The 17,456-nt window shown below is 44.6% G+C and overlaps 1 protein-coding gene across 5 annotated transcripts in view; it reads left to right on the top strand.

The window, feature by feature from the left end:
* The window catches only part of LPAR1 (lysophosphatidic acid receptor 1), an 84,958-nt gene extending 68,773 nt beyond the window's left edge, over window positions 1–16,185 (top strand). For all 5 annotated transcript variants that reach the window (XM_040090457.2, XM_040090460.2, XM_040090458.2 and 2 more), the window contains one exon: window positions 10,357–16,185. In XM_040090457.2, the coding sequence (XP_039946391.1) occupies window positions 10,357–10,658 (302 nt within the window). In that variant the 3' untranslated portion in view covers window positions 10,659–16,185. The remainder of the gene's footprint in view (window positions 1–10,356) is intronic.
* The last annotated feature ends 1,271 nt before the right edge of the window (window positions 16,186–17,456 follow it).

Raw genomic sequence — 17,456 nt, 5'->3', positions numbered from 1 at the left:
ATAAGGCTGTTCTTGAAATGAGTCCTGTTGTCTGACTCAATTCTCTCGGGGGTACCATGCCTCCACAGGACTTGCTTTTCAAGGCCCAAGATGGTGTTTCGGGCAGTAGCATGGGGCACAGGGTAGGTCTCCAGCCACCCCGTGGTGGCTTCCACCATTGTGAGCACGTAGCGCTGGCCTTGGCGGGTTTGGGGAAGGGTGATGTAGTCAATCTGCCAGGCTTCCCCATACTTATACTTGGACCATCGCCCACCATACCACAGGGGCTTCACCCGCTTGGCCTGCTTGATGGCAGCACACGTCTCACAGTCATGGATAACCTGAGAAATACTGTCCATGGTTAGATCCACCCCTCGGTCTCGTGCCCACTTATAGGTGGCATCTCTGCCCTGATGGCCTGAGGCATCATGGGCCCATCGAGCTAAAAACAACTCTCCCTTGTGTTCCCAATCTAAATCAATCTTTGACACTTCTATTTTTGCTGCCCGATCTACCTGCTCGTTGTTTCGATGCTCCTCATTAGCTCTACTCTTGGGGATGTGGGCATCTACGTGGCGGACTTTGACAGGTAGTCTCTCTACCCTGGTAGCAATGTCTTTCCACTCCTTAGCAGACCAAATTGGTTTCCCTCCATGCTGCCAATTAGCCTCTTTCCACCTCTTCAGCCACCCCCACAGAGCATTGGCTACCATCCATGAATTGGTATAGAGGTAGAGCCTCGGCCACCCCTCTCTTTCAGCAATATCCACGGCCAATTGAACAGCCTTGAGTTGTGCAAGTTGACTTGATCCACCCTCTCCTTCAGTGGCCTCAGCAACCTGTCGTGTGGGGCTCCACAGGGCTGCTTTCCACTTCCGGTTCATCCCTACAATACGACAGGAACTGTCAGTGAAAAGGGCATAATGTGTCTCCTCTGCTGGCAATTGGTTGTATGGGGGAGCCTCTTCAGCCCGTGTCACTTCCTCTTGTTCTTCATCTGTGAGGCCAAAATTTTCACCCTCAGGCCAATTGGTAATTATTTCCAAAATCCCAGGGCGATTCAGTTTACCCATACGGGCGCGCTGCGTAATAAGAGCAATCCACTTGCTCCATGTGGCATCAGTGGCATGATGGGTGGAGGGAACCTCCCCTTTGAACATCCACCCTAGCACAGGCAGTCGAGGTGCCAGGAGGAGTTGCGTCTCTGTACCAATCACCTCTGAGGCGGCTTGAATTCCTTCATAGGCTGCTAAGATTTCCTTCTCACTTGGGGTGTAATTGGCTTCAGACCCTCTGTAACTTCGGCTCCAGAATCCCAGTGGTCGGGCTCAAGTCTCACCAGGCACCTTCTGCCAAAGGCTCCAGGACAGGCCATTGTTCCCGGCTGCTGAGTAGAGCACGTTCTTCACCTCTGGTCCCGTCCTGACTGGGCCAAGGGCCACTGCATGAGCAATCTCCTGCTTGATCTGGGCAAAAGCTTGTTGCTGCTCAGGGCCCCAGTGGAAATCATTCTTTTTGCGGGTGACCAGGTAAAGAGGGCTCACAATCTGACTATACTCGGGAATATGCATCCTCCAGAAACCTATAGCACCGAGGAAAGCTTGTGTCTCCTTCTTATTGGTTGGTGGGGACATCGCTGTAATCTTGTTGATGACCTCAGTGGGAATCTGCCGCCGTCCATCTTGCCACTTTACTCCCAGGAACTGGATCTCATGAGCTGGTCCCTTAACTTTACTCTTCTTGATAGCGAAACCGGCTTCCAGGAGGATCTGGATGATTTTCTTTCCCTTCTCAAACACTTCTGCTGCTGTGTTCCCCCACACAATGATGTCATCAATATACTGTAGATGTTCTGGAGCCTCACCCTTTTCCAGTGCAGCCTGGATCAGTCCATGGCAGATGGTGGGGCTGTGTTTCCACCCCTGGGGCAATCGGTTCCAGGTGTACTGCACTCTCCTCCATGTGAAGGCAAACTGAGGCCTGCATTCTGCTGCCAAAGGAATGGAGAAAAATGCATTGGCAATATCAATCGTGGCATACCATTTTGCTGCCTTGGACTCCAGCTCGTACTGGAGCTCCAACATGTCTGGCACGGCAGCGCTCAGTGGCGGTGTCACCTCATTCAATGCACAGTAGTCCACAGTCAATCTCCATTCTCCTTCAGATTTACGCACAGGCCAGATGGGGCTGTTGAAGTGTGAGTGGGTTTTACTAACCACCCCTTGGCTCTCCAGCTCTTGAATCATCTTATGGATGGGAATCACAGCATCTCGAGTTGTTCTATACTGTCGGCGGTGCACTATAGAAGTGGCAATTGGTACCCGTTGCTCTCGTACTTTCAGGAGTCCTACTGCAGATGGATTCTCAGACAGTCCAGGCAAGGTGTTCAATTGCCGGATGCCTTCTGTTACTACAGCCGCTATCCCGAATGCCCACCTGAGTCCTTTCGGGTCTTTGAAATACCCACTTCGGAGGTAATCTATACCCAAAATGCATGGGGCCTCTGGGCCAGTCACAATAGGGTGTTTCTCCCACTCCTTTCCAGTTAGGCTCACATCTGCTTCTACCAAAGTAAAATCTTGTGATCCCTCTGTCACGCCAGCAATAGAGACAGATTCTGCCCCCACATGTCTTGATGGAAGTAATGTGCACTGCGCACCAGTATCAACCAAGGCCTCGTACTTTTGTGGTTCTGATGTGCCAGGCCAACGAATCCACACAGTCCAAAATACACGGTTTTCCCTAGCCTCTATCTGGCTAGAGGCAGGGCCCCTCTAAGCCTGGTTATCCTTCTTTCCTTGAGCATATGTCTTAGAGGTTCCTTCAAGGGGGTCGGACATGTCTTCGTCATCATACCTGGCAGTTCGGCTACGGGCAACTGGAGCTGCTTCCCTTTTGGTGGAACTCCCTCTTTGAGTCTTGACTTCCTTCAATTCACGCACCCGTTGTGCCAGGGCAGCCGTAGATTTTCCATCCCATCTGTTCATATTTTCTCCGCAATCCCACAGGAAGAACCACAGCTCAGCACGTGGAGTGTGTCCTCTCTCCCTAGCCAGGGAGCGTCTACGTTGGGTACCAGAACCTCTGATCTGTACTGCTGAGATTTGGAGAAGGTCCTCTCTAATCTCCTCCCTGAGTTTCTTATGATTTTCATCTATCTTATCCTCTAGTTTCTGTAGACGTGTTTCTACAGCTGCGATCCTGGCGTGTGTTGGGCCATGCACAGCATCTGCATATGCTCGGTGCTTCTTTGCCATATCAAGCACCATCTCCTCCATGTCCTCCCGCTTCATTACTGCTAAAGCAGAAGTGTATTCTAATGGCCCGAGTCGTATAAGTTTTCGCCACATCACAGATGTACATGATACCAAGTCTGGGTTCCTAGTGTTTATATCATCTGAGAAAACCATCTCTGCCACTGTCATTTCTCTCAAGCGTTGAATCCCTTGTTCTATGGTCTTCCATGGGGTTTGCTGCATATAGAGATCATCTGCACACAAGTATCTTTCTGCCACACTTCCTAGGACCCATTCCCAGAGACTGCAAGGACTAGCCTCTCTCATCATCTCCTGGTCGATGACTGGATCATGTGACAGGGATCCCAGATGCCTCGCTTCAGTGCCATCCAGAATTGTAGCCTCGCCTGCAGCATCCCAAAGACGGACTAACCAACTAATTATAGATTCATCAGGTTGTCGCCGGTAATCTTTTCTTAGGCCCCGAAGGTCCTTCAGGGAAAAGGAATCAATATTTGCTTCTGATCCTGTGCTAGAAGCTTTGGCCTCTGATTTTGGTGAAGGTCCTTCTCTTGGGTCATCATTGTCCACTGGTCAATCGGTTTTGACTGTGTGCTTCTTTGCCGGAGCAACTGCCAGGGGCTTAGGCTTACTGTCTGGTTTAGCTGCCAACTCAGGCTCAGGTTCTAGTCTAGCTGCTGGCTTCATAACTGGGGTGTTGGCTGTAGCCTGAGTGACTGGGGTGGCTGTTGATTTGTATCCCTTCCCCCCTGCCTCTGTCTGCTGCCCTACAGTCTCTAGCAATGTGCGATAAGCATATGCCAGGGCCCAGCTTACTGCAGCCATCTTCTCCCCCTTAGAGCCATCATGGTACCTCTCTTTCAGGTATTTCCCCAGCTCCACTGGATTCTGAATTTGTTCCCGTGGAAAATCCCAGACTACAGGGTCAGAGAATTCCTTGAGGAGTTGGCCCATATCCTCCCATTCTCCACACCACTCAGGATTTCCTCTGCCTGGGTCAGGAGTTTTATCAGCCCCTCTAGAAATCTCAGCCCATATTCTAGAGAAGCTGCAGACTGTATAGAGGAGGCTTACCAGATGACATACCAGAAAGATGGTCTCTTTAACACTCAGGGGAAACTCAACATTCTCCAACAATGATTTAAACGATTCAGAGGAGAAGAAGGAAACAAAAGACTGCAACGCTTCATCCTCTGCTCCTCCTCCCACAAACAGGGTGAATAACCATAACCATGACCCATACATAGTAGGAAAAGATCTCAGCACCTTTATAAACTTCCTACAAATTATTATGATTAAACCAAGGCCAATAGCTACTCTAATCCGTGTCCCTCTGCTGTAAAAACTGCGTATTAATGACAATATTGGGGCTATCTCTGGATATGCAAATAAACCTAAGGACCACAAAGGTATTAAGACCTCAAAGAAGCCTAAGGATCCAAAACACAGCAAGGCCCCCACCCCAAGAGACATGAGTTCAAGCAGCATAGTTACTGACTGCTAAATACTAATCAGTCCAGGGTTTTTCCACTCTCGAGCCCCATGTATGGGCGCCAATAAATTTGTGGTGGTTTCAGGCAGATTTTGGGAGAAATCCTCCCACAGGGCCCCCCTCCCCTCCTCCAACCGGTTCGGGAAAAAAGATTTCCTCAGAGAGAAGTGGAAAAAACCTGTTTATTAAACAGGCAAAGCACTCTCAACACAATACCCATGACAAGAGCTTCGTGCCGCTTACGGAGGGATAACAAACTTAAAGAAAGTCTCCTCTTGAGGGTCGTCACTGTGCTCCACCGCTCTGTCTCCGCTGACGTTGGGAGAAAAGGAAATGTGCAGGGCTGGTCTTGGTGGGGTGGGTCCCCTGTGGAGGCCCCCGGTGCTTCCCCAGGTCCTTAGTCCGGAGAGGTTGGAACAGTTCCGAGGAGAGGACAAAAAAAGCAAAAAGGAAGGAAAAAAGGACAAAAAAAGAAAAAGAAAAAAAAGGCAAAAAGCTTCAGCTATTCTACAGCATCTAACTACGCTAGCACTAAACTAACTAACTGCCAGCGAAAAAACAACAGAGCTTCTTTCGTCTTGCCGTGTTCCAACTCCCCCGCTTCAAGGTCACTCCGATGAGCAGAGTTTTCCTGGGGAAAAACAACCGCGCTTGCCCTCCCCCCTGCACCCAACAGATGATTGGGGATACACAGTCACCCCAGGACACTCCCTCATCCAATAGAGAACAAAGGTTGGCCTTACCTTTCCTTTTACCATTAATATATTTGTAGAAACATTTTTTGTTATCCTTTACAGAAGTCACCATTTTAAGTTCAAACTGAGCTTTGGCCTCCCTAGGTTTTTTCCTGCGTTCCTTAGCAGCTCCCTTAAATACTTCCTGAGAGACCTGACCCCCCCCTTCCAAAGCTGATACATCCTCTTTTTATTCCTAAGTTCCCTCAAAACCTCCTTGCCCATCCAGGCTGGGCAGTTACCTTGTCGACTCATCTTTCGGCACACAGGGACAGTCTGTTCCGTGCCTCAAGATCTCTGTTTTGAAGCACGCCCAGTTTTCCTGAACTCCTTTATTTTTAAGGGCTGTTTCCCTTAAAACTGGAACTCTCTGAATAAGTCTCCTAAACAGGCCCAAGTCTGCCCCCTGGAAATCCAGTGTAAGAGTCTCATTGGTGTTCCTCCCGACTTCACCAATTATCAAGAACTCTATAATTTCATGATCACTTTGTCCCAACTGGTCTGCAACACCACATCTCCCACCAGCCCATCTCTATTTGCAAACAACAGATCTAAGGTGGTCCTTCCCTGGTGGGCTCACCCACCAGCTGCAACATAAAGTTGTCCTCCATGCACTCTAAAAACTTCCTGGACTGCCTCCTTTCTGCTGTATTAAGTTCCCAGCAGATATCTGGCAGGTTGAAGTCACCTACAAGAACAAGGGCTGAGGATCCTGAAACATTCCTCAGCTGCTTATAGAATAAGTTGCCCATCTCTTCCTCCTGGGTGGATGGATGATAGCAGATTCCTAGTAGGATGTCCGCCTAGTTGGCTTTCCCCTTAATTCTGACCCACAGGCGTTCAACTCCATCTTCATTAGTTTCAATACCTATGGTGTCCAAAGCCCTCTTAATATAAAGGGCCACCCCTCCACCTCTTTGCCCTTTCCTGTCTCTTCTGAAGAGCTTGTAGCCATCACGTGCAGTGCTCCAGCCACGTGACTCATCCCACCACGTTTCCGTGATGGCAACTACATCACAGCTTTGCTGTTGCACCATGGCCTCCAGCTCTTCCTGTTTGTTACCCATGCTGCGTGCATTGGTATACGGGCACCTCAGCTGGGCTACTGACTTCACCCCTGACTCAGGCTTACCACCTTTGGGCCTGCTTCCATGTTTGACCTTTTAGGTTTGACTGAGTTTGTAAAATGTTAAGATGCACCTGAAAATTACTTACACCGTACTTTAGACTGCTCTCAGTCCTGATTCTGAGCAGAAAAACATCAATATTTTGAGGTATGTTTAAGGCTTTCCAGTATATGGCAGCAGGAAGCTTTTGGATGTCACTGTTTTATTAAATGTGATATTTTTAGATTTTCATTCTTGGTGAATTCAATTTACAACAGATTTCTGGGAGGGGAAGAATTTAATCTCACTTCCAGCTTACTTCAACAAATATTCTAAGTAAGAGGGAAAGAGAGAAATTTCAATGCTTGTTCCCCTTCCAGAAAAAGAATTCCATGTTTAACAGATGAGTTTTCCTAAATCTGAAGTATTAAGAGCTTTGTATATAACTCAAACACATCCTTATTGTCAGTGATGCTTCTCAGTATTTTCCAGTGTACCAATAGTTAAATAAAAAGTGAGCAAACCTGTGGTGGTGCAGAACTGTTTTACTAGATTTTTGTAAGAAGTTTATGTTATGGTTCGTTTCACTGTATCCCCAATTCTGTATCCCTTTTGTGTTGTCTGTATAATAAGGTGTTTTGTGTCAATCATCCCATACCTCACATGACGTGTAACATCCCCTCTGCCCCAACCCCCCTCTCTGGGGCAGCTTGTCAATCACTCCCGGGGTCCCTCCCGGATTGTGAAATCTCCGTGAGAGAGCTTCAGGTGATAGGTAGCCTGGGGGAAATTCCTTTGGCTCTGGATTTTAGTGGTCTGAAGCTTGGGGGTGGGCACACCTTGTTACCCCCTGAAACCCCTGATTTGTGGTCTTTTTTGTATCCTCCCTGGGACCCTCCCCCGCTTATAGGGGGTGGGAGGGAGGAGCAAACTCTCTCAGCCGCTGGGTTCTCAGCCTGGAATCTCTCAGCCGCTGGGTTCTCCACCTAGAATCTCTCAGCCGCCGGGTTCTCCACCTGGAAGCTCTCAGCCGCGGGGCTCTCAGCCTGGAAGCTCCGAGCCGCTCGCCTCGGAGCTTGGAGATCCCTGCTAATAAACATCTTCTAACCTGCTAAGCTGAGAGCCAGCCTTTTCTCTTCTGCTGCTGTTGACTGTCACCTTTGGGTCCAGCTGCCAAGCCGAGAAGCCAAAACGAACTGGAAACTTTGTGTCTGTGTTGACCCGAGCTAGCTGGGGGTCAGCTCCCACCCGGAGCGGGGACACAACCGGACATACAAACCTGAGGCATTTTTGTGTTGTTATTTACAAGCACTTAATAAGCTGCCAGAGACAGTAGCATGGGGGCATGTTTTGCTAGGAGCAGAAGGGTGACAACTTGCACAATAGTTACTTCCTTCCACAGCTGGGTGGAAGGCAACCTTTGTTTTTATAATTTTTCAGTGTAGCTTGAACTGCACAGAGTAACTAGGTGGTTGCTCAACTACAGTCCACTTTTTCTTGAGTGCAGCAAATCAAGCCTCCGCACTGGGTTATCAGACCTGTCCGAGATACTGGGGAGCCCAGAGAGGCTCAGGAACTCCATCCGAGACAAGCATTCAGTGCAGTGGGGTGCATGTGGATTTTTCTGGATGTCTTTGGGGCTTTCTCAGGAGCAAATTCCTATCTGCCTCACCACAGAGCTTCTTGTTGCTGTTTCTAACATATCAAAAAATGCCAACAGAATGCTCTGTTGTTCCTCAGCAACAGATTTTTTAAAAAAAAGGAAATTGGAAACATTCAATTGCAACTTTGAACAATGCTATGAGAGCTTTCCTGCTAGCTCCATTGTTTCCACCTTGGACTTTTCTGCTACAGGCCTGGTGAGAATGCTGTCATTGTCTTTTGTCCTTCACTGTAGATCCTATAACTTGCAGTGTTCCTGTCTCTGATGTTGTTCTTCTAAGGCAGCCTATAATGAAGAAAATAGATGCTTAAGCTAGAACAAAGTCCACTGCTGCCTTACTAGCTAGGAGGCTGAACACAACATCCACAATTTCAACAGTGTGTGGTTGAATTTGAATTATTGGCTTGGTTCCCGCAAAAATTAGCCCAGCAGAGCTTTTCTGTACAGGGGGAAGATTCTGGCAGCATGGACAATACTGCAAATAAAGAGTTGCAGTTTTCTTACGGCAACAGGTATGAGGAATGGACTGTAGTTCTTTTCATGGGTTTCAGCTACTCTTTTGTAGGACTGCTGGAATTCAAAAGAGCTGCAGAGAAAAGCTGTGAAGTGAGTTCACGTGTTTGATACCACCTCAGCGTGGGCGAGTTTCATCCCCATGCTGTCAAATTGCTGCCAGAGACCTTAACACAGTAATTTGATGAAAGGGCTTGATGCTTTGTACTGGCAGCTGGCAATTCACCCCCCAGCTTCTTTCCATTGGCATCTTTGTTGATCCACACTATTTGGTGCAGGCAAACTCAGTTTAGGGATGCTTTTTCATGTGTAAAAAGCCTCTGTGTGTGGTTTCTTGGTTGGCCACCAGTGCCTGTCACCTGGTGTATATTGCAGGCTTGCAGACCCCTTCAGAAAATCTTCTGTTCAATCTAGGTGGGTTTGCTGTCCAAACAGAAAGGTGTCCAACAGAAAGCTTCCAATTGCCACTGCCCAAGCTGGAAATTCCTGGCACCTTCTTGGCAGGCCTGGCAAAAATCTGCATGCTATGGGAACTGACTTAGCTGCTAGTCCTGCAAGAGACCATCACTCAAGAAAAATCGGGAGCAGTGTGTAATGAAATAAATACCACAGTGACAGGAGAACCAGTTTGAAAACAGCACTCACTGTGTAGTGCTGGGAAGCCCTTATTGCTGCTGTGATAATCCTGCTCAGTGATGAAAAGACATTGGTTTCCACCTCAGTAAAACAGCCTGGAAAATCTCAGTAGCCCTATCCTTGTTCAGGCATGATTGGTGTGTAAGGGTTTCCCCAGTGGTGCTTATATTTAAAGCCTCTCTAACCCTTCAGGGTGTTACAGTCTTCCTTTAATTCAGTGCTTCCAATAAAGTACAAGGCATTTGATTTAATTTCTGCATTGGGCTCTGAATTTTGTTCTGTGCTTTGTTGTCCTCAGACCTTTGGAAAACAGAGAAAGGAGGGGGGAAGCATTTTAATCAGTGTAAGACTCTTTGGCTTTGACACTATTGAAGCCCGATGAGCCTCTGAATTTTGATTGAATAGAGTCCTAAGAAAAGAAGTAGATCTGTTGAAGTGCATTTGAGTGCAAGGAGGATGTGTGTTTAGGACTTTCCATTACATAATGGGGCTGAAATGGGTTAACAAGACCCAGGCTTTCTTTTTCTTGAGAATTGCTGTCTGCATCACTCTTTTTCTATTACTGATGCTTCAGTCACAGCACTCACAGAAGGGTTTCTTTGTTGTTTGAGAAGTAAATTGCAGTATTGTCTCTCCTGATCAAGAGATTGATTAGTCAGAGGTCTCTAGCTGATGGAAAAAAATGTTCCTCATTATCAGCTTTAAATGTAAATGTATTTGCCAAGCAGAGTTTCAGATGGTGGGGGGCTGGGGTTTGGGGATGTGTCCTCCTCTTTTGATGTGCTGCCCATAACCATTTATAGATCTTTGAAAGGCATCCCTCTCATTGAGTCAGTGAAAAGAGAGTGTGGGAGCAGTGAAAGAGAAAATTAACCGTTGCCGCTTCTGTCTGGATGGTTCTTGTGGTGTTCTGATGAGTAATGGTGCATTAGTATATTTGTAGACTTTGTGTTTTGTCCATTCTTTCTCTCCCTAGGTGCTTTCATAATCTGCTGGACCCCAGGATTAGTCTTGCTGCTCCTTGATGTTTGCTGTCCTCAGTGCAATGTCCTGGCCTATGAAAAATTCTTCCTGCTCCTGGCAGAGTTCAACTCTGCCATGAACCCCATCATCTACTCCTACCGAGACAAGGAAATGAGTGCGACATTCAAGCAGATCCTCTGCTGCCAGCGCAGTGAGAGCACCAATGGCCCCACCGAAGGCTCGGATCGGTCGGCATCCTCCCTCAACCACACTATCTTGGCTGGTGTTCACAGCAACGACCACTCCGTGGTGTGAAACCACAGCCAGCCGTGTGACCAACAAAGAGCAGTGGGCCACACTGTGCATGGCCCCAGGGAAGGTAACCCACTCACATTTTCTCAAACACTAATGGACTACAAGTGCATCTTTTCCAGGAGGCCTGACATACCAGTGCAGACTGCCCTGTCCACGGGATTGGCCGTGCTGCAAAGCCTTTGATTTCTACTTTGAAAAAGTAGGACGCAGTTGCTTTGCAGTGGAGGTCATCAATAGCCCACGGAAAGCCTTGCTGAGACTTTGTTGGACTTTGCTGCATCTTGGTGCCAGTCTGAATCAACTCTGATTAATTAAGCTTATACCTGCTTCACTGCTTTTACATGTAGCCACTTATTATTTTTTAAAAGGGAGTAAAGGGGATAAAAATATGCCTATCATTTAATAGACTTGTAATATGTATCACCATCAGCATGCTTGTGATGAACATTTTCTGTGCAGGGAGTAAAACTGTCCTCTAGTCTTTGTATCCTTAGACACATTGTCATAACTACAGTAAAAAGAAAAGGTTTTTTTCTAACACAGGCAACAGGAAGATGGGAAGAAGAGGGAAACTGGTTCCTCTTACCTTCTTTACTGGCGTTAGAGAATGCATGTTCTGTGTGTATGCAGATTGTTTTAATTATGAAAAAAAAAAAAGCTCTTTGTAAAGTCTGCTGGAAAGTAGAAAAGCTAGACTGTATTCCAGTGTTTGTTTAGATTATGAAATAAACAGTACTTTAGTCACAATGTATATAAGGTTCTTCTTTGAAGTGCAGTATGAAATTTGTAACATGAGGGATACCAAGTTTTTTATTGATAAGTTCTTAAAGTAGGACATATCCCTAAGGCTCTTAAAGGGCTACAGTCAGGTCAGTAGATTGCAAAAACTGTATTTATATTCTTAGAATGCTTTTCTATTAATGGCAAAAAGTGTATGCATTTTTAATGGAGGAAAAAAAAGGTATGCGCTTATGAAACTTCCTGTAACTGAGAACAAAACATCTTCTGCATTTCTGCACTGCGAAGTATATGTAGAGTACTGTTCAAATGATGCCCCCTTCATTTCAAAACCATTGGGCGACTAAGAACCAATGCACAATTTTATTTTGTAAAGTCAACACTTTACAAGGTAGTCATCCATTGCAAATGAATCGACCATATTTCAGCTAGTAGCTACACATGTGTAGTGTTATAAATACCTAAGGTAACTTTTTTTTTTTTTTTTAATGTGAGACTGTTTTGAAGAGAAATGTCACTCATGTGAATACCAGTTGCCAAGAATCACTGATAGTAAATAAAACTCATTAACAGGGGTAAACATGAGCAAAGGTGGGATCTTGCTGATAAAAAACTTGGGACCTCTTTCCAGGAAATTATGTGTTCTCCTAACAATGTAAATATATCAACAGTAAATTCCTGACACTGTTTTCATCATTTTAATTTGTTTCTATAACAAAAAGAAAAAAACAAACAAAACTGAAAGAAAAAAACAAACAAACAAACAAAAAAAGGCAAGCAAGTTAAAAAAAACCCAAACAAACCACATTCACAAAAAAGCCCCCCCCCCCCAAAGAAACAACAACAACAACAACAAAACACCGAAAAACCCACACCCAGAGGTATATATCCTTCATTGTACCATACTGGAATGTAACTTAAGGAATGATATTCTCCCATTTGGGCAGGGAAAAAAATGGAGAGTAGAGGGTCAGTCCAGCAAAATCCAGTGTTTTCATCATCTCTTGCTTTGAGGAGATGCTTGGATTTTATGCTTCCAAGCATAAAATTGCTTAGAATAGGCAGTTCCTTGCTGAGAGAGAGAAGAGAAACAAGTGATCAAAACCTGCCTCTTCTGAATAAAGTGAGAGTTTTGACACTGCTTTCAGTAAAACTGAAATCCACCTGAACTGCTGAGCTAGTTTTGTGTGGACACTATGGAAGATGGAGTAGACAGATAGACTAAACGTAACATTGTCTGCCTGTTGACTGTTTTGAATATATCCACTTGCTTTGAACAAAACCAGTCTTTTTTTCTGACTCCATTTGAGAGCAAGTGAATGTACAGGTTGATTTGGTTTTATTCACAGAACTGTACTGAAAAACAGAAGACCAGGCTGTATGAACTTTTTCATTTAAAAGCGTCTGCTTGCTAATCCACTCAGAATTTTTCCCTAGTTCCTTGATACTTGAACTCGTGTAGATAAGCAGAAGAAAGGAGAGGACAAGATTGCCCCCAAAGACAGGGGGCATCTGACAGAAAAACGATTTCCTTTTCTCAAGACTCCTTGGAATTCCTTTCTTCCTTGGGTCCAGCTAGAGCACCTTTTCCTAACATCCCCACAAAAGTAGAAGATCATAAACACTTTATTCTGGGCTTTGGGAGGTTTTGGTCTGGGGAGTTGCCCTATCCAAGGGTTCTTTTCCCTGCTTTTTGTTTGCATGCTTTTATTGAACCTCATGTGGATAGAGTCGGAAGATGATGTTACAAAATAGCAGCAAATCATTCACCCTATCTTAGCCCCTGGAAGTCTGATGGCTTTTGAGAAGCCAGGAGTGAATAACTTTAAAAAAGAGGTGGTATGGTTGGTTGAGACATGGATGGTTCCAGAGGCCTCTTGTGAAGACAGATGCCCAAGGAGGTTTTCTGTCATCGTTATTGTTACAGACGGCAGTTGCTGTCCAGGTACATTGACCAGCCCAAGGAGGAACACAACAATTTAAGAAGCTGAACCTTTTGAACTCTCAGCAGCAATTAAATTTCATTTGTCAGATATATTAGTCCAGGAGCCTGTCTAACAGCAGATGGATTTTCTTCGAAAAGGTGAAGTGCAATGTTTCAGATCAAGTGCAACAGGAAGAATATTGTTTGGAATTCTGCTAGAGAAATTTACTGAGCATATGGCTGCTGTGTAAAAATCTGACTAGTGCTTTATGTTGTTGACATGTTGTTCCTATATCCCTAAGAAATCTGATCTGTGAATTGAGTAGTTCTTTGCAAGCTAATGAAATTAAAGCTCCAGTGAGCAAAGAGAATAAAAACCAGAGCCTGAACATTTGCTGTGTTCCTTAGAATGGTTCCCAGCCATTTGTTTCCATCTCAGGATTTTTTTATGGTTTGCTCTTCAGATTTTCCAGCCTCATTGTGCAGTTGTAGAACTTACTTCTGCTATGTGAAAACATGGTGCAAAGTACTTAGGGAAAAAGATTGCCCCACTTATTTTTACTTATCTCAAATTCTTCAAAAGGTTTTAGAAGACTTCTTAAAATACCAACGATCCTCCCACAGTCATTAAAATTCTTTTGTTGCTGATTGCCTCTGGTCCAAGTAAATCCTCTTGAAATTCAAATGTAGTGGTGTTTGTGTCAGCAATTGTAGTGGTGGGAAGTTGTGTATTAAAAGGAATATTATTTGCAGATCAAGGAAAATGTGTTTTTCTACTTCATGTATTTTCAGTGACAGTACAAATAGGAAAACTAATTTAAAAGATTATGAAAACTAATTTAAAAGATGGCCTTTGATTTTTAATTCCCTATTGCTGTGATATATAGAGAGGCTAGGTAACTTACTGGTCAGAAAAAGCATGACCTTTTTATAAAAGATTGAAAATATATTCTGTGTATTTTGACACATTGGTTTTCTTGTCAGCCCCTTTTTTTGTTCTGAGTTTTCTGGGATCCCTTCAGGCTTCAGGCTGGCTTCTGACTGAGATACTAAAAGCTGGGCAGATAGAAGAGAGAACAGACCAAAAAAAGGCTCTTTCAGTGATTCCTAAAATTAAGCATACCTCTCCGTCCATAGTGCACCAGTAATGGACTTTTTTTAAAATAGTTGCTACAAGATTCACTTTTTTTTTTTTTTTTTTTTTTAAACTCTACTTTTGCCAAATAATCACAGCTGTAGCAGCATTTAAACAAGCAGGCAGCAAAGGCTCAGAGCAGGCTACTTGGCAGAAAGGGCAGGCCTGCTATCTTCATGGGGCAAACTAAGCCTCAGTAACTCAGATGTCAAAGAGGAAAGGACATGTCTTATGTCCAGTGTTTTAGTTTTCCTTCCTCTGCTAAGAACCTTCTTAGTATCAACATAAATTTGTCCCAGTATGGGATTGTACTGAAATGAAACTTTTTGGGTCTTTCCATGGACTACCTTTTGATCTGGACTGGTGTGGTGGGCAGGGGTTTAACCATGGCCAGTCTGGGTCCCAGGAGCAGTGTGTCAGGGGAAACTCAAGTGGGCTCTGCTTCTGAAGGAGGTTTTATAGCTTTTTCTGACCTTTGTGTTGCTCCAGAAGTATGCTCCCAGGTACCATACTTAACTACTGTAAAGCCATCTGGAGTTTCTGTGACACTACTGCAGCCAGATCTCTCTGCAGTGGGTATCCACAGACAAAACATGCAGCTTTTTCTGTGAAAGAAAAGTCTGCCCTGTAGATTGCTCTTCCCAGGTGGGATTAAAAAGAACACCATCAAAGGGAGAGGCTTTGCAAACACGCCTGGTCTGTCTTTCAGTCTGTATGAACCAAGGCGATGCAAAGCAGAGTGGGCAAAGGCGTTTCTGTAGGGCATTGTTCCCATCCCGTTCAGAGGCATGACCCCATTCCTGGTGTCGGTGTAATTGTTCTGGGTCCCTTCTGACTGGGAGACTGGATGTAGCTGACAGAGGTCAGTCTTAGCAAACCGGCTGGTTTTTTCCACTTGCTGCAGAGGTAAATATAGGCTTTTCCTTTTTCTGGTCCTGTTAAGGGCTTTACTGTTACTGCAAGTGTACTTGTCATGTCCTTTCAAACTAGTTCTTGCTGTGAGGCATCAATCTGTGCTATACCTATACACTGATGTGTTTAAGGATGGGATTTGCAACTGCAATCTCATTTGTTCAGACAAATGGCTTGGGCTTTACCATTTGATTGGAAAGGCCACCAGTAGAGAGTAGTATTAGAGCTTAAAAAGTACTGACATCCACAGCTGTCCAGCCACAGCTCCTTAAGAAAATGTGCCCTTATCTTTCCATCCGTTTTCTTCTCTTAGAGGATTTTCTAAGAAGCTATTCACTCAGCTTCTCCTTTCTAAATCTCTCAAGGAGGAAAAAAAACCAAAAAGTTTGATATTTAAAGAAAATAAACAAAACACCCAAAGCAAACCAAAAAGAAAATTACAACAAAAACCTCATAAATCAAACTAAAAAAAAAAAAAAAAAAAAAAACCAAAAAAAACCCCACAGAGCACGAGGATATTCAAATATGCTGGCTGTCTTCTGCGGTACATGGAAGCCCAACACACTGATAGCTGCCAGCATTTTGACAAGAGCCTCCATGAAATGTTCCCATTTGCCTGTGATAAAATTCTGATAACCAGAAGTGTATGTGGGAGACTCAGGAATCTGTTAATTTTTCCTGTTTAAATAAAGCCGTGTTTGTAATTCAAAAGTATTGAGAGAGCCAATGAGCTTTGGCAAACAATTTTGTTACTAAGTGCACTTACTGTAAATGTTTAGAAGCTGTATCTAGTACAATAAAGTATTTGGCATGTATAATATTGAGTGTGAAAGAAATACCCTTTTTCGGGAGAGCTGGTATTTTTGGATGTGGAGGGGAATTTATCAAAAACTGTGTCAAGGCATAGGCTTATCTCTTCCAAGAGACATCTTAGGGCTAAAACACACGGACAGGTTATTTCCAGTAAATCACTTAATCCATTCTGTTTGTGATTCTTATATGCCCCCCTTCCTTTCTTTGAAGTCCACGTTTGCACCATTTAACATCAGACTTCATCTTGTGGCTGTAGAGAAAACATTTCCTGCACGGAGAAAACAAACTTAATGCTTCTTTTCCTGCTTTCTATTCCTTCCTTTCTCCCTCTACTTTCTTCCTTTTCCTTTTGCTCTTCGCCTTCCCTTCCTTCTTTTTGTGCCTGGACTTGTTTCTCCTACAGTGTGTCTGCAGTTTTGATACAACCACAGAAGGTTAACTAAACCAAATGTGGTTGGCTTATGGATGAAATGGATGTGTCCACACATAGATCTGCCATAGGAAGGGGGCAGAAGTGAAATAAAATTATTCTTTTAGTGCTGTTTAAGTATAGTTCTTTAAGACTCTATGTTTCTGCTAAATCCTATTTAACATTTTGAAGAAAAGAGGACTTATGTAAAGAGTTCATTAGCCCCCTGCCTTTTGTTAGAGAAGCCAATCACTTACACACTGATGGAAGCCAAGTGTCTGTTTCAGCAAAATGGCAGAAAAAGAAGCTGGTGTTCCTAATCCTGCTAAGCATTATTAAGTACAAAAATTAAAATAAGAAGAGTTCAAGTCTTTTTGTCTCCCCAGATCCCAGTGATTCATGACTAATGCCTTGGTGCTGGGCTTTCCATGGCATAGCATGTGTAATGTAAAGCAGCCCCACAGAGCTTGATTGCTGGACATAATGAGCAGAAAGCCAAAACACACAATTGCAAAATAAATCACGTCTCATGAAAATGCACTGCAATACCTCTGGGATTTTCTGCTTAAGTCCTAGATCACCATTTGCTGGGAAAGCCAGACTGTTTATATGGCAATCTGTTAACATTAAATACACAACATGTGCAGCGCCACAGCTCACAGTCTCAGCATGCAGCCGGAGAGGCACAGAGCACGAGCTCTGAGAGCAGGGAGCCAGTGCATTGGAGATCACAATGCCCAGAGCTTGCCATGCACTTCCCTGCACCGCCTGGGAAAACATTCCCTTCCTGCTTTTTGCCTTTTTGTACCCCTTCGGAACAGGTGTGTCTGGGTGGGCAGCATTGCCTCTCATGAACTGGACCAAGCA

This window comes from Hirundo rustica, chromosome Z (genome assembly GCF_015227805.2).
Source record: "Hirundo rustica isolate bHirRus1 chromosome Z, bHirRus1.pri.v3, whole genome shotgun sequence".
Taxonomy (NCBI): domain Eukaryota; kingdom Metazoa; phylum Chordata; class Aves; order Passeriformes; family Hirundinidae; genus Hirundo; species Hirundo rustica.
Note: the sequence above shows the minus strand (reverse complement) of the source record. Positions and strands in the feature narration are given on the sequence as shown.